Source organism: Paramacrobiotus metropolitanus, unplaced genomic scaffold (assembly GCF_019649055.1).
Source record: "Paramacrobiotus metropolitanus isolate TYO unplaced genomic scaffold, Prichtersi_v1.0 Parri_scaffold0000112, whole genome shotgun sequence".
Classification (NCBI taxonomy): domain Eukaryota; kingdom Metazoa; phylum Tardigrada; class Eutardigrada; order Parachela; family Macrobiotidae; genus Paramacrobiotus; species Paramacrobiotus metropolitanus.
In genome coordinates, this window is record NW_026570332.1 from 381603 (window position 1) to 402659 (window position 21057).

Sequence of the window (21057 nt, forward strand, 5' to 3'; positions counted from 1 at the left end):
TTGGCGGATTGCGTGAAATATAACACCTACCGCTACCATTGGTCTGCGCAAAACAAAACCCGAAGGGGGGTGCCTACTGCGCAGACTGGAATGCACACGCCCGGCAGTTTGGATTTAAACGTGAAAAGTTGATTGCCCTTATAACTTATTTAATATGTGGTATCAGTATGTACTGCAAGCATTACAGTTCAATCGCAATTCTTATTTTTCCTTTTTATTAAAGAATTGTTTAGGCGCCCGTTTGAAATTTGAGAAATTAGAAAATCTTACCCGTGATAAACGAACAAGTTCTTCCTGTTGGACCAAGCAGACGCTTCGATGGACTCCGTTGATCAAGGTTTCCCATGGCGTTTTCGAGGCGAAGGTAATTCGTCCGTAGTTTTATATTCCGAAGTGACTCCGCTGGTTTTGCGTTTGCGTAAAGTTCTTTTGAATCGTCCCACTGCAATGTGTGAACTGGAAAAGCACACGCTACGTGGGATTGTGGAGTATGTGGAATTTGTGATAGCACCTCTGGTCTCTTCTCCGAAATGGATTCCGAAAATGACGGTAGTTGAGCTAAGAGATCGCTTGGTGGAAGTTTTGAAAAGGGTTCAACTTGAACGCAATCCTTTGAGGGTGCGAGATAACCAAGCCTTCCATGACGAAGCTTTATTGATGCCTGATCTGGCATTTCTCCCTAAGAGTACGGATTGTGGTGAGTACAGTATTAAGTTTAAAGTTACAGACCACCTACTGGGTAGAGAGTACTGCTGATTGTGAGTAGTATCAGTACCCTAATATTGTAATAACAATATGGTCGATGAAGCCACGCGGTCAATAAAAATTAGTTCTCGTGGTAAATTTTTGCCTCGAAATAGTTGCAAACCATTCGTAGATTTAGCTTTTTTTTCTATTGGTTGTTGCCTTGTTGTTCAATTGCCTCTCGGGGCGTTTTCGAATTTGTCGGATCTCCTTGATAGAAATAGCCTAGATCGTTAAATTTAATTTTTGCTTAGATGTTACCACCTGTTTTTCTGTGGAACTGAAACCCAAAGAGGGCATCATGCCTATTGATGTCCGTGCGCATCCCATCCGCCGGAAGTACAGCAAGTACGCTTTGAAGCAGCTCATGAAAGCCGAAGAAGGTCTCATCACGGGTGTGAATAACTATGATCCTATGGATTTGTTTTCCGGTGATACGACTTTGATGCGCAAGGCATTATATCATCTTATCTCAAATCCCCAGAATAATCTAAGGGTTTTTGTGAACGGATTGTTAGCTTTCGGATCCGATAGCTTTGGCTCCACCAATTTGGAAAGTGTAATGCGGCCGCTTTTACCGGACAGTGGCGATGAAAGTGTTGGCTCTTTTGTGGACTTGGTCTTGGACGCTTTGAACTTTTCCCACGAAAAGTGCCCTTCGGTCTTATCCGGACTGTGGGGAGCTCAAGCGCTTTGCGAGATAGATATAGAACCACTATATTCGCAATATCTGCAACTGTGTCGATTATTCAACGAACGAAGAAATGTACGAAAGAATCTTGGAGTTGATGGTCCATATTATAGAACGGCTCCGTTTTGGACCGGCATTGGTTTAGCGTCGTTTGATCTTTCCGATGACGACATAAATGCTATAACAAACTGCAGGAAATATTTGGCATCAGCTACGCTGAAAGATTGTTCCGTTTTTGTGACATTTAAACTGGTTGAATGTGATTTACCTAGCGAATTACCTGTGATTACTTCGAAGCATGGCTCAAAGTTTGCCTTTCATGCCACATTGGTCGATTTGGATCCTAAGCCTTTTGAAAGAATTGAACGACATTATTTTGAAGCTAAAAAATTAATAAACATTGCTGAACGGCTGGGGTTACAATAACCAGTCGATTTCAGTTTTCTTAAAACTTTTTTACAAGTACTTGATAATTGATTGACTTTTTTTGCAGACAAGATTATTTTGTGCGATTTGTGATGTACCTAGAAGTGATTAAAGTTACAAATTTGTCTTACATGTATCTTTACTGCTAAAACAAATTTACTGCTTGACGCCTAGATGTGGACTACTATTTGCAACAGTCAACAGATGATCGGCAAAGAACTGAGTTTTCCCAATTTATTACTGCAACTTGGTTAATTTAAATAAAACTGAGAACAACAAAGATTGGGACTCATTAGCCTTATCAGAATTACCTGCAAACAGTGGTACGAAGACAACTGACAAAAACGAGACAACACTTTCAGTGAATTTCCTGAAATACCATCGACAAAAAATAATATTATTGTACCGCCTAAAGTGAATGAAATGGGAATTATGTAAATAGACCGCAATACCAAATCTGCACCAGCATTAAAGCCCTCAGTATGACTATTCGACATGAAACTAATGATGCTTATAGTGTACACAATAATCAGCGCTTTCACAGCAACTAGTAATCCGTCCCCCGGCTAACCACTTCCTTACACGTTGGACGTAGCAAAATTGTGTGTTCGTACTGTGCTGTGATGCATCCCCTAACGTCAACTAACGGCGGATATGGATCCACGATTCCCTTGTCACACAAATCCTTCAGCGACATGAGGTATTTTTCAGCTCCGGCACGTTCCAGCCACCGTTTACAAAACGCGAGGGTACCAAAATTTTCCGTGATTAGATTTAGTAGATGCTTGGATTTGGCAACTCGCAGCGGTACGAAGGCCTGATCGAAATTCTTCATGTAGTGTGAGCAGTCATTATCGTCATGCACATGTCCCTTGCCGGTGCTACCGAATGTTTCGATGGCGTAGATCTCATTCTCCTCCATACGCGTAGTCTCCCCTCCCTTTACAATGGGTACAGTTTTGCCCGCGTGAATACGGTACTGTCCGATTAAGTGGCCATTGAGGTTGCGAATGCATTTGATGGGATAGGTCTTCCCGTCCAGCTCGATTTCGTACGATTCCATGGTTTCCTGAATAGCTTCGCCCAGTTCGTTCAGAGGAACATCAATTCCGGCACACTTCACTCCCGTGTTAGTAGCATCTTTGACTGCCTAGATAAATCAAGATTTTTCAAATATGAAATTTCTGATCGTGATCGGATGAATAAAACCCCTCACCGCGAAAAAAAGCAACGAGCCTTTAAATCATTCTCCAAAAGTAGGATTTCAAATTACAACGTATACTCCATTAGAGAAACAATTTTTATCAAAACATAGCACTTCTACAAATGAAACACCACACGGCACTGAAAGTCTAAATAATTTTAGAGCTGGGTTTTCTCCATTTGAAACACAAAATATATTTTATATTCCATCTTGAGAATCTCACCTTCAACATCTGGTCGTATTTCGGATCAAAAGCCACCGTGAACGCGCAGTCTATAATTCTCCCATTGACGTGGGTGCCAAAATCAATTTTGCAAATATCGTTATACTGCAATACCGTTTTATCCCCGGGATTGGGTGTATAGTGTGCCGCGCAATGATTCAACGAGCAGCCTGTCGGAAACGCCAAACCCGCCTCCAAACCCTTTTCGGCGATCGTAGCCCGCGAAGTAGCTTCCAGTTCCTCACAGATTTCTATCATGGTCATGCCAGGCTTGATATAATTCTGAACATATTTCCGCGTCTGTCGGTGAGCTTCGGCCGCGCGGCGCAAATCCTGATACATTTCCTCATTCAGCTCCTCACTAGCCTTGGCCTCGGTCCCGGAAATCCGTCGAAAATCAGCCAGGTCGCCACCGCGGGGTTTGCCGTGGGGCACTTCTTCGCCATGGGGGAATTTACCTGTTTTAAAAATTTCGTTGATAGGTTTCCGCGGCGGATAACTCTGTTCCTTGGGAAATCCGAATTCGGAAGATCCCTGCGAAGCCAGACCGCGAATTTCCATGGCAGGTTTCGTGGTAGGACCCAGGCTGACCGCCTTAGGCGCGGAATTCTGGCCTCCGGGAGCACTGCTGTCGCCAGCTGCCCCGTCCTGCCCCGCTGCAGCAGCTGGTTTCTTCTTCTTGTTGCGCTTCTTCTTTTTCTTCTTCGCAGCTTCGACTGGAGCATTCGGATCTCCGCCTTCGACGGGCTCATCGTCATCTTCATCCTCTTCTTCAGCGTTCACGGCGCCATTCTCAGTGGCTTTCTCTTTTATTCCATTGGGAATCTCGTTTTCCGTCTTTGAAATGTCCGCCATTCTAAACCAATATTTCACAACTATTCTATCATAACCTGATGAAAAAACTTGTTTATGGTAATGTGGTACACAGGGTACGATAATATGCACATTCAACGATAAATCCCTACTCTACAGTATATGTATTTGGAAATTTCAGTCATGTTTCGGAAAATCAGCTGTTTGACTTTCTAGACTCCAGCTTGCGGTACTCAGACGGGGCTTGCGTCCCGCTTACCTGTTCCTAGGACTTTCACAGATGACAGTCTCGAGAAAAAAATGTCTGCACTGACTTGTGAGTTTAATACTTTAGGAATGACACACAAGAAATGAAACAATTCATGTAGCACTCGTTAGTTTAAAAAATAGGTACGAGTCTGCCGTATGCAGATTCCAAACTGCAAACCAACTGGAGCGAGAATGAACTGTTCTGTTGTTGCACTTTTCATCGACATCAGTTGTGCAGGCCGACTGGGAGAAAAAGACCCACCTTTACCGAAATGTATTACGGTAACATCCGGGGGGACAGCCATAGAGTCGATTGGCCGAACTCGTTTACACATTTGTTGCTCATCGCGTACTGCATACTGCATAGCCCAAACATCGCGATTTAAAATTTTTAATTTTTAAATGTAAAAGTGAATTTAGTTTGGACTTGTCATTTGATGGGATATTCTTTTAGACTCAGATCGTTTTTAATCATGTAGTTCGTGGCCGCATAATGGATTTTCCTTTAGTCTGTAGTCATATTAGTATGGTCAATGCCATCAGTGATTACGAGGATCATCATTGCTAAGAATGTCGGGAACAAGGCGATTGTCGCAGTCGCACGTCCCACAAGGGCCACAACAGCAGCATAATGGAGCAAATGACCCATCACAGCTGACTGTTTTCGCTCCGTTACCGTCCGAAGCCGAATCCGCTGTTGGACAAAAGTCTTTTCTCTTCAAAGTGCTGAAAAAAGTAACAGGTGCGGTTAATTTGAAAAATGAATTGTCCATTTGACTGGTAAATCTTGTTTTGTACACTGGCTACTCGCAGTCAGTGCTGCAGCTTGACACTTGACAGCCTCTGGACTGTCATTGTTTGTCTTTATCGTAATATCATTCCGTGCAACCACAAATTTAATAAATAAATTTGCCTGTTTTATTCGCCAGCAATTTTTTGATATTTTACAATTAGGTACTTCCACTGGCTCTCTTTCATCTGCTTCCATTCCACATAGCAGCTATTCGCAGGCAGAGATGCACTTGGGGAATAATTCAACACAAAATGTGAATGGAGCTTTGGCCAGACAGCGCCATTATCCCCGGTCGATAGATCCGCATGGCAAGACCGAAGACGAAATGAGGGAGCAAACGCCTTCCTCTGGATCTTTTTTCTCTCCAGAATCGTCATTTCCTAGTCATTCAGAGGCGGCTGTTGAGAATGTACCAGGTGTTGCGATGGCCAGAGGCAGTAATAAAGAAGAGCATCCTCGAAATCTCGGAAGTGTGTTAGAGCGGATTAAATTTATTCGTTCGAAAGGCAGTCAGGTGGGCTTTTCCGGTATAAATTTTTAACGGATCCGAATAGCCGAAATAACCATGGACTGATGGGAATTTTATCAAATTTATTACTCAACAATTTCTTTTTATTTTATTGTAATTAAAGCATTGCCAGCAGTATTGCCAGACTGTGTTCGGTCTGACCTATCAGTAATCAATGAATTTAATAAAAATTAACAAGACAGAACTAGTTAATTCCAAGTTTGCTACTGTACAGAATGTACAGAAGTGAATCATTTTCATTGATTTAATTACCATAGTTGTCTTAAAAACATCCTTAAGGAAAAAATCAACGCTTATCCGTCAGTATGCCCGTTCAATTTTATGTACGAGTGCTTACTAATTTTTGTGCTCTTGTGTTTCTTTACAAGAATTTGCAGCCGTATCGCGACAACGATTTTAAGCAATATTGGATGCCGGATTCATCTTCGAAAGAATGTTATGATTGCGGTGAAAAATTCACAGCTTTCCGTCGTCGTCGGCATTGTCGCGTGTGTGGGCAGATTTTTTGTACGCGTTGTGCTAATCAGGAAATGGACGGTCGTCTGCTGGGTTACAGTGGTACAATCCGGATGTGCTCCTTTTGCTCTCAGGTAGTTCTGGGTGTTGTCCGCTACTCAGATGATCCCTCTTCGATGAACAACAATCCTGCCCAAAAACAAACCGCCACAGATGATGTTCCGGAATATTCTGCACGTTCTTTGCGTTATCAGTATGCCTTGTAGCTTCTCTGTTCTGACATACCGTCATTGATTTTCTTTCTTTCGCAGGCCGTTCAGTGGACAGTCAGAATCCGATAAAGGTACCGAATTGTCTCAGCCGCATCGGACGCACTCCAACGATTTCCGTTCGTTACCGTTCGAGCAGTTACGGGAAATTTGGCTCGAAATGAACCATATCTCGGACGGATTAGAGCTGAAAATTCACCGGCACCGTTTTCGCGCATTTCCTGATTGTGTGAGCGGAGTGGAGATTGTCGACTGGCTGATAAAACGAAGCATGGCACCTAATCGTAAGATGGCTGTTCGTATTGGGCAAGGATTACTAAATTTCAAGTTTTTGGACTGTCTTACTGGACACGATACCATTTTTGCCGACGAATATGCATTGTACAAACCTAAAACAGTGACTAACGAACTAGAGGATGTGGGTATAGTGTCGAGTGTGGAGGCGATTGATAACGAAGAGCCAACATGGCTGCAAGAGATACAGCAGTTAGGTGAGATGAAGGCATCCCATTCGGATCCCAGTTTTGACTACAGCGTTTCGCCCGACGTGCGCGATCTCTTCATCCAAGAGTTTGGTTCTGAAGTGAGTTAAATTTATGCACGAAGTGATATTAGGTAACTTTATTACGAGATATTTCATTTCAGTTGCAGAAAAAATTCGCCAAAAGAACAGACAGTATGGTTAGCCTCAGCAGTCAAGTTGATACTGAACATCCGCTGACAGTTTCGATAGACCCGTCGGAAACTGGCAGCGTTAATCATACTCCACCACCGTTGTCTCCTAGCACTTCTTATGCCCCCAGTGTCAGTATTCCGGAAGATGTGGCTTTTGGAAAAGTTGCTGAATTAGAATTTTGGAAAGTGCCCGAATCAGCTGAAATCAATTTCGAGTTGACGGAGAACGAACACGTTATTAATGCATTAAATAGCGCCTTCCATCATCGTATTCGGACATTGCTGAACGAGCTTCAGGTACTAAGATCATTAGAAGATGGTACAGTAGCCGACGACAGCAAAAGTCGAGCTTTATGCATTTAATCAAATTTTGTGACATTGCTCCGGAGATTGGGTTATTTTTTTGCTTTTTCTTGGCAGCAGTAGTTTGCTTTGATCTGCTTCTAATGGCAATTTATATGTGCTAGACTTGGGAGGGATTGGACAACGAGTGGCATGAGCATATCCTAGCGTTGGCGACCAAAGTGACCGAAAATGTCAGTCCGTCGGTACATGAAAACGGCGACGAGATGGATATTCGCCAGTACGTTCACATCAAGAAGATTCCTGGAGGGAAACCAAATGAGAGCCGAGTAATTTTCGGAGTGGTCTGCACGAAACATGTGGCTCACCGCAAGATGCGACAGAACTTCATCAATCCGAAGATTCTGTTGTATAGTTCAGCTCTTGAGTATCAGAGAGTGGAGCAGAAATTTTCATCTCTTGAACCCATTATGCAGGTGTGTATTTTAATTGTTACGCGTCTTAATTCTTAGTTCCCTTTTGTCGTGTCTTTATTTTCTTGTACCGGCGAGACGTGATTGTGTGTAGTACTCGTAGAAATTTCGTATGTTGTGAAAAATTTTCCTACTTCTCGGAAAAGAGTTTCACGGTGAGTTTATATATTTTTCGATTTTGCAGCAAGAAGCCGAATTTTTGAAAAATTACGTGGCCAAGATTTCAGAATTCCAGCCCGATATTCTTTTAGTTGAACGGAATGTGTCCCGTTTGGCCCAAAATTATTTGTTTCAAGAGGGTATTACCTTAGCGGCGAATATGAAGGAGACGGTCATGAGACGAATAGCGCGATGTACTTCAGCGGACAAGTTTTCCATCATTGACGGACGTTTCACGAAACCTCGTTTGGGCACCTGTGCGAAATTCGATGTTAAATCGGTCGTACTGCCAGATGGACACTGCAAGGCATATATGACCCTGGATGGATGTCCAAAGCATTTGGGATGCACGGTTCTACTTCGGGGATCAGATAAAGACGTGCTTGTTAAAGTGAAAAAGATTCTGCGGTTTGTGATATACTGCCAGTATAACTGGAAGCTTGAGAAAGCTTTTTTGTTAGATGAACACGCAAAACCACCCGAAGGAGGGGATTTGATTCGCCCCGCATGCTGTGAATTACAAGATTTTCGCGAAACTGCGCGCTCGTTTATGTCATCTGTTTCGCCGTTTGTTCACAATCTCATGCCGTATTTAGAGTGGGGCGAACAGCTAAAGGAGCTCATACGAAATCGCTATAATCTTCCTCCAATTGTGTTCTGGTCCAAGTTACTAGACGGATATAAGTTTCCCAGTGTTATTAACGATGATACGACAGCAGCTGGCATGCCAATTATTTCCATTAAAAACGGGACAAAGGGACCACATCCTTTGCTGACCATGAAATTCACCACAGGTGTTAATGATGTTAGCATTCAGAAAGCCTTAGCAAATTTCCGTGCGTATGGTGGACGAATTTCTACCAAGCCAGCTCTACAACGGCAAGGCAGCCAGCACCATGATTCGTTTGTTGAGAATTCTGACAGCACACCAAATCGAACCGGTCCCGTGGATTGCTTTGACATTTATCGCCACCAAAGACTGGCGATACTGTGCAGCATTCATGCGTGTGAACAGGAAAATATCAATGCTTCGTTTTGTGTCATGCCATGGATACTGTTGATAGAATTCTATGGCCGAAATGACCTAACTCTCGGCGATTACCTGGAGACATTTTGTTTCCGGGAGGATGCTCCTTGCCCTAACCAACAATGTCACAGAAATATGAAAGAACATTGTCGGAGATTCGCTTGTGGCGAGGCTGTGATCACCGTGACACTGAAGGAACTGGGTGATGGTAATAGTCAGAGTTTGAAGCGGCTTGTAACTTGGACATGGTGCAAAATATGCGGGTGAGTGGGAATGTAGGGTGCATCAGAATTACACCAGATCTTTAATTTGCAGTTACGCGCATTCTCTTTAATTAATGAGCTAGATTACTGTACTAATTGTCCTTAATTTATTGAAGGCAGTACACATGTTGAAAAGATGTATTTGTGATTTTCAGCGACGTTGGGCCGGTCGTACCCCTATCGGTTAATAGCAGTGCGTTATCTTTTGCCAAATACCTGGATTTGCGTTTTCACGCTTCCGCGTACGTAAGTGCCGCTTGTGTATCTTGCCAGCATTCGTTGCATCGGGAGCATATCCAGTTCTTCGCGTTCGGCCGCACTGTGGCCGCATTCAAACTGAATGCAGTAAAAGTTCGTGAGATTGCCTCCCCGCCAGCCGTTATCGCTATGGATGACTACAGGAGCCTACCCGATCGACACGAACTGATCGAAATGGTTAAAGTAGTAGCGGTCAAGGGTCACAATGTTTTTGCCACGATAATCGAACTACTAAGTATTGTCCAAGGCGGAGATACAGATGAACGGCTGCAAAATCTACTGGCGACATGCCGCACCGAGAAGCAGTTGTTTAAAGACCGACTGGAGTGCCTTCAGGTTAAATTGGCTTCGCCATTGCTTAAATTCAGTGGGGAATTACAACGCGAAGAAAAGGAACAACAGAGAGATTTTATTTGGGACATCATGGATACGTTGACGAATTTACGACGGGAGGTCACAGAGACGGCTGCCAAATGGAGTGGATTGTTGGCCGAAATGAAGAAAAAGCATGAAAAGAGGGGAGCTATGAAATCATTTCAGTCGGCGCCTGAGTTGCTTCGCGAGGAAACCTCAGGTTTATCTATTCCGCCCGCCATTACAGAAGAAAGTCCGGTAAGAACAGTTTGGAAAAGTTACACAACTGGCAGGATTTTAATATTTCATACTGTTTAGCCTAGCCGAAAGTTTTCGATCGAAGTTGGAGACAGCGAAGAGAATGAAGAGTCTCAGGATTCAGTACAACTGGACGATATGTCCCCAGTGCATCAAGAACTCAGCGGGAGCGGAATGCATTATAGTGTCACCTCAGTTGGTTTTGCCGGAATGAGTGGAGAACGCGACCATGTTGACAGTGGACTGAGCCGGACGCCGCAGACTGTTCGCAAATCAGTTGGATATGCAATCAATGCCATTCCGGTCCCATTGTAAGATTGTTGTTTTTTGGGGCAGCGGGGCTGCGGGTTGATAGTTTGCAAGTTTGGTAGTTTTCTTTTAGTTTTGGTAATGATATAAGACATCGTGTGTACGTAGAACCAAGTACTTACTATAGTGTGAGATATAGTAAGTTAGTAAGTTTCTGGTAGAACTTACCAATGTACTACTTATTTGTTAGATGAGTACTTGTACTGAATGGGCAGTATTCGTAATATATATACACCGTTGCACTGTTAATATTACATAGCTGTGTTCTTTGTGTAGTCCTCCGAATGAGCACTATCTTGCTGGAGATTGTGAGAAAGTGCCGGTAATTGTTTACGACGACGAAATAAGCTCGATGATCGCCTATGTATTGACTTCGAAGGACTATGCCGATCAGATGGCAGAATTGCAGCGGAACACCAAGAAAGAACCAAGACAGTCGTAAGTTTGGTTCATCATGTAATGTATAAAGAATTGCGGAAAAGGTTATTTGATAATCTATATTTGTTAGGCGAAATGTTAGCGGTGAACCAGTTTCGAATAACACCCCGCGACAATCTACCTCATCAACGGATGGGCAGTCCAAGAACAGTGAGAGTGCGACAGTTTCATTACCTGTGGAATCCTCAGCTGTAACGCTTTCCGTCGATGCTGATGTTCTCGGTTAGCTGTGATTCTTGCCGTTATAATTGGCTAAGTTTTTAAGCGAAATTAGGATCAGCTTGGGTTTCGTTTTAAGTAATGTACTCACTGGTCAGTTTTGTTTGGTGATTTTTTGTTTTTATTATTTTCTGTACAGCATCTACGTCTAAGCCGAGCAACAAAGCTTTAACCAAGAGTGCGCCTGTGTCTGATACCAAGCAGAATTACATTGAAATGCAGTTTGCCGATTTTTGTGCGAAATTCTACTGCCGAGTATTTTTTCCGGAGGAATTTCGGCAGTTGCGCGATTTGGTTTTCCCTTACGGTGAAGACCGGTGCGTAATGTTTGGTTGAATTACCAAACCAACTTTCGTTTCCAGTTACGAGTCGGGGATACTTTTCCAGGTACATACGTTCTTTGGCCCGTTGTGTTGCCTGGAAGGCTAGCGGTGGGAAATCTGGCTCGACCTTTTCCAAAACGGCGGACGGACGATTCGTTTTAAAACAGATGTCGAGGTTGGAAGTGCAGTCGTTTATGGATTTCGCTCCGCACTATTTTGCGTACATGAAACAGGCAGTGAAAGAAAAGGTAAGTGGTAGTTTGCACTCAGCGTCCGCTTTCCTTGCTTTTACTCTTTTAAGACGGCGCTTTATCTAGCGGCCGACTGTCCTAGCAAAAGTAGTGGGCGTTTACCGCATCGGATTTCGAAACTCCCAAACTGGAGCAGTTGCAAAGCAAGATCTTTTGATAATGGAAAATTTGTTTTATGGCCGTTCAGTGCAACAGGTGAGCTACTGTCTGATAGATTTTGTACATGGTGATTCGAGTAAAATTTGCGTATTACTTGTACGATTGCGTTTGGAGTTCAGAACTTAATTAGACTGGTTCTGCATTTCGTTCCCGTAGGCCTACGACCTGAAAGGGTCATTAAGGAATCGTTTGGCTACCACGGACGGTAAAGCCGATTCCGGCTCTGCTGAAATGGTCTTATTGGATGAAAATTTCCTTAAACGAGCGTGTGAAAATCCTTTGTACATTCGACCACATGCTAAACAGTTCCTACGAAATGCCTTACGTACCGATACGCAGTTTTTGGCCAGTCAATATGTGATGGACTATTCGCTGTTGGTTGGGGTGGACGAAGACAACCAGGAAATTTTGGTTGGGATTATTGACTATGTACGAACATTCACTTGGGACAAACGCTTGGAGATGGTCGTGAAATCAGCTGGTATTTTGGGCGGCGGCACGGGCGTAGCCAAACTGCCAACGATAGTTTCCCCCGAGGTGTATCGAAGTCGTTTTGTGGAGGCGATGGATGGGTATTTCTTATCCGTGCCTGATCAGTGGTTTGGGCTGGCTAGGTATGTTCCAGGAATTTGAAGGCCGCGCCGCGCTACTTTTGCTTCCGGTACAATGTTTGCCTTTCTCGTTTCCCTGTGATTTTTTTAGTTTTGTATCTCCAGTTCAGTTAGTTTTTATGAAATAAAATGGAACGATTCAGATTTTTTCGGAAATAAAGTTCGATCGTTTATATTAATGCTGGCACTTTTAGTTTTATTCATATAGCATATGTCAAGTGCTGGTACGGGCTTCGTGAAATGGCAAAAACTGAAAACACTGGAAAGATTTACATGATCAACAAAATATGCAACATTTATCCTCAATAAAAGATAGAGTTCCTACATTCGCACAAAAGTGTGCGATAACCAACAACACTGCTGCTAACATCAAAAGCATCAGTCAACCGATGACACGATGAATGGGATCCTTTCAAGCTTCGCTACTGACTCGATAGAACATTTGTCCGAAATGGTTGTCGCTCTTTAAGGGGAGATTTTTCATCCAGTCTTCCCGATTGGTACAGTAATTCAACCGGCTTATGGGCATTCAACTCGCACGCTCTTAAAATGTTCGACAGTGCAGAACGCACTAGGGTTTCCGGTGTATCATGCGCTGACAGTATCTGAAAATACAATACAATACTTATCGTTAAATAATTAATGAAAACAGGTATATATAATATAAAAAAATTAATAGCATCGAACATTCCGCTGGCATACCTTCCAAGAATCATCAAGAAGCTGATCATACGCATTGTGGACTTTCTCCTGGAACTGCACAGTTTCAAACCGCTCTTCCCCATAATTGCCACGCTTCAGTCCCTCCGAGGGCAAAAGGTCCAAATATAAAACAATGTCGGGTCTTAATAATCCACTTTCTTTCGCTTTACACCACTCCAGCGACAATCCCTAAGTATACGATCTATGTATACAAACTGCAAGCTATACAACCCGATGCTATTGGGTTACTGTTAAGTACTTCCAACGAAAAAAATCCATCATGCAAAAGAATGCAGCAATTTTAAAACGGGAACTGGGAAGTCGCTGAAATTTAAGATAATATATCCACCATGATCATAATTTAGAGAGAACAACGCGCTAAGAAAGTAACAAATTACTTAACACACTAGGTACTTACTAGGTAGTAACATCACATTTACAGTTTATCGTGTCTGTTTATGTTGAGACAGTTGTAAGTACCTTCGCAACACTATATGCTATGCCAGAATGAGCATAACGATCAACGATCAAGACTTTCCCTTCCATAAGTTTTTGGAGCATTTGATCTCTAAAAGCAGGAAACTGTTAATTATTCAACAAATACAGACTACAGTCCGGGGATGTCAAATTCTTTCCGTTTGGTTACTTTACTGCGAAGCGCTGTGTTGTGAAGAGCATATGCGAAGTTTCTGGATTCAGTTCAATCCCACTAGACAGATATTTGTTAAGGGTGTCTCCGATAACGTTATCCTTACTTCGATCTGAAAATTATGGAATTATCGAAATAGTAATTCGAAACATGGAACTTATTAACGAAGCGCAGGAATGGAGTCAAGGAGATCACAATGGCAGTGACAACACTATGACAAGCGCTGCCTCAAGCCTGGTACCTGGAAAACGCATAAATTCCACAGGAATTTGCCGTTGCTCCAATTCTTTCACAAGAAGATAGGCTAGCGTAGTTTTTCCAGACCTATCCAGTCCCTCCAATACAATAAACGCTCCTCTGTTCAGAAGATTCGTAGCCATCCCCGTGGTTTGAAAGGAATGATCAATATGGACAACAAATTCCAGAAGCGTTTACTGGCGTTCCGTATGCGAGTCAACGAGAGGAACCGGCAACCAGAGTATCAATCAAGTTACTCGTACGGTCATACTCCGCAAGCGAATCAGCTATACAAGTATTATTTTTAGTCGAATATAAACTTAGATGCGCTTATAACTCAAAATCATAAAATATTGGCAAAAACAAATACTTAATACACAAATAACAAATTGATCCACGGATTGCTCCGAAATGCAGTTTGAAAAATTTTTACCGCCAAAAGTTATAACATACGGTACTAATGGTAAAGTCGGTAATCATGTCGGAACACGAAATCCAGCTTGACTCCGTAGTGCCAGTACTCGTTGCCGCTACTGGCTCCAATAGGCGGTTGTGCAGTTCCACAGCCAAACTAACAGTTGACCGCCACGCGTTTGGTCTCCCGGAAGTTTGCTTTGGAAATTTGTTTTATGAAAGCAAAAAGCAAACAGAAAAAGTGACAAGCAGTTTTTGAAAAGCACTGCAAACATTTCATTCGTCTTATAATCTTATTTTGCTGGTTTCGTGGATTTTTTAAGAATTATTCCTTAAATTTAGCGGGAAGGCGGTGACTGAATAACTTTGACCCGAGAAATTTTCTGGCGTCCAATCCCGCATTGCTAACCGAGTTTTGGGGCAAGTTTTGAGTCGGTTTTCCTCACAGTCAGCACAGGAAACATCGGGGAAACTTCGGCTGTCAGCTATGTCAGGGAATGCAGATCGGGCACGGAATTTTCGTCAGATTAGCCTTACCAATTACTTCTCGCGCACCCGCCAGGACGATGCTAGCGCAGCGCAACAACCCGCTCAGAAACGTGCTAGTGGAAACTATGGCTCATCAAGAAGTTCAAGAATCACGGATCCATGGGATAGGCTGGACGAAGCGTTTACAAGGTCTTTGAAATCCGCTACGGGTGGCGAACAAAGTGACTCCAGTCGCCAGACAGGTGCAATGATTTTCCGTATGTTAAATTGTTAATTCGTCGATCAACATTCTGGAAAATTAATGCTTATAAATTATATTATGATCGTAATTTGTCATTATTTGTGATATCATTTTCGGTCGTGATTCTGATGGTTTTCGACTTTCCGTACTTACTTTTCCGTTCCTGTCAGTGAACAGCATGGACTTGGATTCCTCGTTTACTGGTATGCCATCCACATCCACTTCTGCCAACAGAAAAAAGAACGATTGTGCTAGCATGGATATATCCAATGGTATCAGTTTAACTTCAATCAAATCTGAAAATTATAATTGGCAGAACGGGATTTCGTGGCCAGTTTGTCAACTCTCTGTTTCGCAGACCGAGCGGCTGCTGCATTACTGAACGACTCCGCCGAGATGGATTTGGATGAATCGGAGGATTTTATAGAACTTGCGAATGATGGTGAACAGAATGCTCCATCTTGGTCGGTAAGATTACGAATAATGTTTTTTATTCGGAAATTGACATTTTTGCATGGTGTCAGTGGATCATCCATCGCTCTGCCGTTTGTGCTTATTAATAAATGACAAGAAACAACATTCGTAAATTAATAGCGGATTAGCGGTTTTTAGTTAGCTGATTTTGATTTGATTATAAGAGTTAATTTTGACTCTTTCCGCTATTAATTAATGTTGTTCGATTTTAAAATATTTGATATGTAGGTACGATTTTGCAAGTGTATGGAATGTATGATGGTATTCAGTTCAGTTAATTTTTCCGTGTGAATTTGCCTAGCAATGATTGCATCTTTTTTACAAAAGCTTGTGAACTTCGGCAGCTGAGATGGTGGTTCCTTGGCCTAGGCGAGCGTACAGATTTTTCTCTAATCCTACTAAATCTTTGTTTGTTTTCAAGGGGGTTTCTTTGGATCAGATTGTGCGCAATGGCTCCGGTTCTTATGCATTGCCTCTCCTGGCTACCTCGCCGAATCACACTGTGCTGGTGGCTCTTCCCTTGGTTACAGATGGTCTCCCTGCCCCTCCTCCGGGATCTTTTGTTGATGCGTGGGATGATGTGCATGTGCGCATGCCGTGTTCTAGTCATTTACGCCGTCCCAAATCGGCACTTTATCCGCAGGTAATTTTTGGTCGATGGTGCTATCTGTGAGTAAAAATCTATAGAAATGTTTTTCCACTGTAGCAAGGATTTATAACACGGTGGGAACTAATTAGAAATGCCATCATTCGAAATTTCGGCTCGGTTAAGGACTTCGCCGCCGCGGTGGGAGAGTACCATCCTCGTGGGTTTGGTATGAACAGAGTTGGTAATTTGACGGTGATGTTGGAGAAGGTATGTTCACTCTCGACATGAATGTTTTTTTAGTACTGTAGCTGAGTTTTCATTCCTTTACAGGACATGACACAAGCTGAAGCCGAATTTTTCTTGAAGACAATACTTCCTTATGCTGCCAATCTAGTTATAGAACTTCCGTTTGCCTGTCCACAGGTTAGAAATAAGAGACTGGAGAATTTATTGTAGCCGTAACCTGTCGTTGTTTTAGCCCATTCCCCTGTTAAAAAGTGGCATGAATCATACGATTACGCTAAGCCAACACCAGATTGCCCATCTTTTGGCTAGCATGTTTTTCTGTACTTTTCACGTGGAGTCGGATCGCGATACTGAACGGGTCAGTGGATATCCTGGAGCATGTTTCGAAGGGTAAGAGTTACATTGCGGATCTGTTGACACTTTCCCGATATACTCATTAGAATTTTTTGCCAAATTTCATTAAGGAAAACATCATCTTATAAATTGATAAGTTTTTATTGTACAAGTACCTAGTTGGATTTCATTGTGTGAAAGGTGAAGGTTCAGTTTTCTTGCTAAAAATTCTGCAGTTTCACGGCTGATAGTTTTTGGCTTTTTGCTTTTTAGACTGTTCGCACTACCAACTTCCTCAATGGCGAAAAGAGCATCCAGTATTCGAGAAAAGCTGAAATGTTTACTGACGTACTTTCATAAAACAAAACAAGAGAGTATGTCGAATATGCATCTTTTGATAATGAACTTACGAAACCATGTATGGCATCACTTTCGTTTACACAGGGCCAAATGGTTTAGTCAGTTTTACCAGGCGCTGTGTGGAAGTTTTGCCTAAGTGGGAAGATTCATCCAATGCGCTCCCTCGCGTGTATATATCTCATAAAGGGAAGATTGAGGACGAAGGCGCTGGATGTTTACAGGTGAATATCGGGATATCTTTTATTACTTTTGCGGCTAAATCACAAGTGTTTGTGTTTATTTTGGTAAGGTCGATTTTGCCAACAAAATGGTGGGTGGCGGCGTTCTTCACCGGGGATGTGTCCAAGAAGAGATACGATTTGTTGTTTATCCTGAATTAATTGCCAGCCGCCTATTCACGGAATGCCTAAAACCGAATGAGTGCCTTATTGTTACTGGAGTGGAAAGGTTTAGCGGTTATTCTGGATATGGTGATACTTTCAAATGGACCGGTCCCTACATGGATGCTGCTGTTCGGTACTCGTACTAATATGCCCGAGCATAAGTAGCCATAAAAGTCTATTAGTACTTTACTTTTAAATTAGATTTGGTGTGCTTGTATTACTGTTCTGGTTGATTTTTATATTCTCATTATTCTGTGACTTTAATTCTGTGACATTCTCATTTAAGTGCATTTTTTCCCATCCATGGCTGTGTTTTTAGTGACGAGTGGAGACGAAGACAGACACAGGTTGTAGCAATTGATGCTTTGCGATTCGGAAAAACTGAGGAGCAGTTCAAGCCAGAATTCATTAGACGAGAACTGAACAAAGCTTACGTAGGATTTGCCAGAAATTTATCGGATGAGAAAGTTCTTGGGCCTGTAACGGCTGTAGCAACCGGCAATTGGGGATGTGGAGTTTTTGGAGGAGATAAGCATTTGAAGTTTATTATCCAGATGTTGGCAAGTGCGGAAGCTGGAAGAGATATGCTCTATTTTACGTTCGGCGATGCTAAACTACAGGAAGATCTGTTTGCCATGTATAACCACCTGGTTGGATTGAATGCTACTGTCGGTAAGTTTTGAAAATGCAGGTTTTAGATTACGTAGTTGAGAACTTGAGCATAATACTTGCTCACTACTTGTATGGGTTCCCTTTCACAAGGTTACATAGTTTATGACGATATCGTATAATCTGGAGTATACATAGTGAAGATTTGTTTAGAATATGCTAACTGGCACTTTTTCCGAGAGTTGAACAGATGTTTGTGTTTTAGGGGATGTGTTTAATGTGATATGTATGTATTACGGCGACGTGACAAGGAAACAGAATACGAAAGGAGAAAGGAAAAGTGACTCGATATCCTTATTTTCTTATTTATACAACTGCTTAAGTGGTCCGTAATTTACTTATTCGTGTTTTAATTTGTTTTCATCCGAAAAATCTTTTGGATTTTTATGGTTTTCACTGAACTGTGATAGTAAATCTTAGTAATTGTTAATTAATTCTTATAATTACAAAAATAACCATGCATTATCGTTTGTCATCCGAAGGCTAAAAAAGCAGGAAAAATCACTGGAAAAGTACCGTAGATCAATTATCAGTGTAATCTCAAATTAATGACGCAAATCCACCTTATCGGGCATTTCACCCAAAGGGTAAAACGCATGCTCGATCTTTGATTTATCCACTTTAACCAGTCGCAATCCCGATGGATTCTTTCCTCGTACAAGCTGCCCATCAGAATTCAACTCCAAAGTCAACCCGATAGCGGATGTGATTACGACGTCCAGTTCGCCGTTGGGACCGGCTATACCGCCACCGTTGCGATGCAGATGGCCGCAGAAACACGCCTTGATCCCTATATAAGCAGAATGTAAAGTATTCTAGTTTCAAACTTGCGAAGTTCTTACACTTTCAAAATAATTCAAACAAATCTTAGCAGAAACCCTTTTCACACACCGAGGAATTATTGTGCTATTACCGCAACATAAAAGCGCAGTACTCGCAGGCATAAAGATCGTGCCAATCGATCAAGCAAAAAGCGAAGCGGCATGACTAAAGAAACGACTGACCACAAAAAGGGCGCCGCGCCGATATGTCACAGTCCGATTGTCGATTATGATAATTCACAGTACTTATAGTTTCGCAAGAGGTATTACCGGCATCGATTAATTTCTTGAGATATTTCTGTCTGATTTCGAAGTCGACGTTGAAATAATCTGTCGGCTCGTCCGGAGAATTCATAAACCAAGCAATATGTTGGAAGACCACAGCGTGTTCAATCGCTCCGCTTTTCAGATCAGCAGCTGCCTTATCAATTTCCCCATCGAACCATGCCAAAAACTTCTCCCGCAGTTCCCGAAACAAATCCGTAGATTCCTAAAACCCGCTCCCCGTACAAGCTTAACCAGGACAACTGATAATCGCGAAATTAAAGAAAACTTACTTCGGGAAAATCTTTTAGATACTGCGAATTAATGCATATACAGCGGAGCCCGCGGGCGTCGAAGGAATAATATTCAGGACCAAAAACCTCCTCAAAATGCTTGACAGAACCGGAAGTTGGAGTATTAAGGATATCGTGATTCCCGGGAATGAGAACAATAGGAACGATAGGATCAATGTCGCTTAGAATTCGCAGCAAGTCTCGCTCTTGAGCCATTTTAAGCGGATTCACTATTATCAAGATAGTTTGTTGATTTAATATCGTTTAGTAAATTAAACAGTTTATGATTCGAATTAAGAGCAATTTCGCTAGTTCTAGAATCTTGTAGCTTAAGTAAATGTACGATATACTTTTAAAAATAAGAAATCAAGCAGCACCAGATGAAGAGCAACAAGCATTTTGCGTATGTACCCATTGTTATTTATGTACTCGTAACTACATATTAACGATAACTAGCAAAGATAAACATTTTCTTTGCCAGATATCCTGAGTTTAGGTGGAAAAACTAGGTAGCTATTAAAATTCGCTAATCTTCAACAATTTCACATTCGTAATTTAAAAATTCACATACCGTCAAATTCGTGGACTAAATCGCCACAAACAACGAAAAATCCCGGAATAGGACTGACACGATTGATATCCTGTACTGCTTTGCGCATCAGCTGCATGTCTTCTTCCCACTGTATTTCATCCGGATTGGTTTTCTTCCGGTCCCACTGGTCAATCATTCCGAACTGCAATGATGTGTACAACATCAAGTTGTCACCCGTTTCTCTACATCGATTTTCTCAGCTATTTTACAACTACTTGTACCGATTCCACCGATAAAATTAGAAAGGTACCTGAGGATCCGCGCCTTGCACAAAGCAGAATGGACCTCGCCATTCCTTATCTGTCGAAAAACACCAACCGTTTGCATCTTCGCAATCCGAAATACGAGCAAAAAAACTATTTTACAACGATCCCAAGGAATTACCATGTGCATACGCATCAACTGCATTGCGATCACGGATAATCTTGGATAGTTCACCGAGGGTTTCTGCGGAATGGCCGTCGTCTTCGGGTGTATTAGCCAGCTGATCCATGGTTGCTAGTGCTACCACTTGATGGTAGCGACAGGATGATCACCGATGCAGCCTGATGCCGTTGCTAGCTTCTTTCCGGCGTGGGCTTCCAAAGACTCAGGACTGACAACGCCACGGGAGATAAATGTGATCCGTAAAGCGTGAACAGAAAACTTGTGGAAATTGAATTTATAACACTGCTCAGCGCAGGTTTGAAGTCAGCATAGGCATAAATGAGCTGGCAGTATGCATTGAACAATACTTATGACTGTCTGCAAAATTAACCACGCCGATACGCACCGCGCGGCTGGGCTTGGAGTTATAATACCGCGGTAAGTAAAAGTACACGAAA

The 21057-nt window shown here is 42.4% G+C and overlaps 6 protein-coding genes across 7 annotated transcripts; 3 read left to right on the top strand and 3 right to left on the bottom strand.

The window, feature by feature from the left end:
* The first annotated feature begins 170 nt into the window (after positions 1-170).
* LOC129597933 (inositol-pentakisphosphate 2-kinase-like) lies at positions 171-1991 on the top strand. Its single transcript, XM_055495636.1, has 2 exons — positions 171-697; positions 999-1991. The coding sequence occupies exons 1-2, from the start codon at positions 319-321 to the stop codon at positions 1859-1861; spliced, it is 1242 nt and encodes a 413-aa protein (XP_055351611.1). The 5' UTR covers positions 171-318; the 3' UTR covers positions 1862-1991.
* Positions 1992-2081: 90 nt separating this feature from the next.
* LOC129597932 (methionine aminopeptidase 2-like) lies at positions 2082-4544 on the bottom strand. The gene is made up of 3 exons (XM_055495635.1): positions 4361-4544; positions 3289-4144; positions 2082-3011 (listed from the first exon to the last, which is right to left on the bottom strand). Exons 2-3 carry the CDS (start codon positions 4141-4143, stop codon positions 2409-2411), a joined length of 1458 nt encoding a protein of 485 aa, XP_055351610.1. The 5' UTR covers position 4144; positions 4361-4544; the 3' UTR covers positions 2082-2408.
* A 218-nt stretch (positions 4545-4762) lies between these two features.
* Positions 4763-12659, top strand: LOC129597985 (1-phosphatidylinositol 3-phosphate 5-kinase-like). Of its 2 annotated transcripts, none has more exons than XM_055495707.1 (15): positions 4763-5092; positions 5305-5657; positions 6050-6381; positions 6440-6980; positions 7043-7369; positions 7540-7851; positions 8033-9297; positions 9453-10167; positions 10228-10478; positions 10753-10914; positions 10985-11136; positions 11273-11450; positions 11521-11704; positions 11774-11902; positions 12023-12659. In XM_055495707.1, the coding sequence occupies exons 1-15, from the start codon at positions 4921-4923 to the stop codon at positions 12497-12499; spliced, it is 5550 nt and encodes a 1849-aa protein (XP_055351682.1). In that variant the 5' UTR covers positions 4763-4920; the 3' UTR covers positions 12500-12659. The 2 variants fall into 2 exon arrangements, with proteins under 2 accessions (XP_055351682.1, XP_055351681.1); XM_055495706.1 differs by having other exon boundaries at positions 6041-6381; positions 12023-12658.
* Positions 12648-14524, bottom strand: LOC129597990 (uncharacterized). The gene is made up of 5 exons (XM_055495713.1): positions 14070-14524; positions 13826-13940; positions 13660-13747; positions 13180-13368; positions 12648-13082 (listed from the first exon to the last, which is right to left on the bottom strand). Exons 1-5 carry the CDS (start codon positions 14206-14208, stop codon positions 12900-12902), a joined length of 714 nt encoding a protein of 237 aa, XP_055351688.1. The 5' UTR covers positions 14209-14524; the 3' UTR covers positions 12648-12899.
* Positions 14525-14720: 196 nt separating this feature from the next.
* On the top strand, positions 14721-18950 carry LOC129597988 (poly(ADP-ribose) glycohydrolase-like). The gene is made up of 12 exons (XM_055495711.1): positions 14721-15210; positions 15380-15481; positions 15568-15677; positions 16105-16326; positions 16390-16539; positions 16603-16695; positions 16751-16908; positions 17125-17225; positions 17296-17432; positions 17501-17727; positions 17914-18266; positions 18469-18950. The coding sequence occupies exons 1-12, from the start codon at positions 14967-14969 to the stop codon at positions 18594-18596; spliced, it is 2025 nt and encodes a 674-aa protein (XP_055351686.1). The 5' UTR covers positions 14721-14966; the 3' UTR covers positions 18597-18950.
* On the bottom strand, positions 18634-21000 carry LOC129597989 (serine/threonine-protein phosphatase CPPED1-like). The gene is made up of 6 exons (XM_055495712.1): positions 20618-21000; positions 20484-20533; positions 20213-20375; positions 19642-19871; positions 19355-19574; positions 18634-19053 (listed from the first exon to the last, which is right to left on the bottom strand). The coding sequence occupies exons 1-6, from the start codon at positions 20724-20726 to the stop codon at positions 18809-18811; spliced, it is 1017 nt and encodes a 338-aa protein (XP_055351687.1). The 5' UTR covers positions 20727-21000; the 3' UTR covers positions 18634-18808.
* Between the last annotated feature and the right edge of the window lie 57 nt (positions 21001-21057).

Excerpts from the sequence above, each read along its gene's own strand:
- LOC129597933 (XM_055495636.1), top strand. The coding sequence starts at position 319 with ATGGACTCCGTTGATCAAGGTTTCCCATGGCGTTTTCGAGGCGAAGGT. Across the intron at positions 698-998 it reads CCCTAAGAGTACGGATTGTG|ATGTTACCACCTGTTTTTCT; the intron begins GTGAGTACAGTA and ends ATTTTTGCTTAG.
- LOC129597932 (XM_055495635.1), bottom strand. The coding sequence starts at position 4,143 with ATGGCGGACATTTCAAAGACGGAAAACGAGATTCCCAATGGAATAAAA. Across the intron at positions 3,012-3,288 it reads AATACGACCAGATGTTGAAG|GCAGTCAAAGATGCTACTAA; the intron begins GTGAGATTCTCA and ends TGATTTATCTAG.
- LOC129597985 (XM_055495706.1), top strand. The coding sequence starts at position 4,921 with ATGTCGGGAACAAGGCGATTGTCGCAGTCGCACGTCCCACAAGGGCCA. Across the intron at positions 5,658-6,040 it reads TTCGTTCGAAAGGCAGTCAG|AATTTGCAGCCGTATCGCGA; the intron begins GTGGGCTTTTCC and ends TTTCTTTACAAG. Across the intron at positions 7,852-8,032 it reads CTCTTGAACCCATTATGCAG|CAAGAAGCCGAATTTTTGAA; the intron begins GTGTGTATTTTA and ends TCGATTTTGCAG.
- LOC129597990 (XM_055495713.1), bottom strand. The coding sequence starts at position 14,208 with ATGGCTACGAATCTTCTGAACAGAGGAGCGTTTATTGTATTGGAGGGA. Across the intron at positions 13,748-13,825 it reads ACACAGCGCTTCGCAGTAAA|AGATCAAATGCTCCAAAAAC; the intron begins GTAACCAAACGG and ends TCCTGCTTTTAG. Across the intron at positions 13,369-13,659 it reads TAGCATATAGTGTTGCGAAG|GGATTGTCGCTGGAGTGGTG; the intron begins GTACTTACAACT and ends TCGTATACTTAG.
- LOC129597988 (XM_055495711.1), top strand. The coding sequence starts at position 14,967 with ATGTCAGGGAATGCAGATCGGGCACGGAATTTTCGTCAGATTAGCCTT. Across the intron at positions 17,226-17,295 it reads TCATAAAACAAAACAAGAGA|GGCCAAATGGTTTAGTCAGT; the intron begins GTATGTCGAATA and ends TCGTTTACACAG. Across the intron at positions 17,728-17,913 it reads TACATGGATGCTGCTGTTCG|TGACGAGTGGAGACGAAGAC; the intron begins GTACTCGTACTA and ends CTGTGTTTTTAG.
- LOC129597989 (XM_055495712.1), bottom strand. The coding sequence starts at position 20,726 with ATGGATCAGCTGGCTAATACACCCGAAGACGACGGCCATTCCGCAGAA. Across the intron at positions 20,534-20,617 it reads AGTTGATGCGTATGCACATG|ATAAGGAATGGCGAGGTCCA; the intron begins GTAATTCCTTGG and ends GTTTTTCGACAG. Across the intron at positions 19,054-19,354 it reads CAAGAAATTAATCGATGCCG|GGATCAAGGCGTGTTTCTGC; the intron begins GTAATACCTCTT and ends CTGCTTATATAG.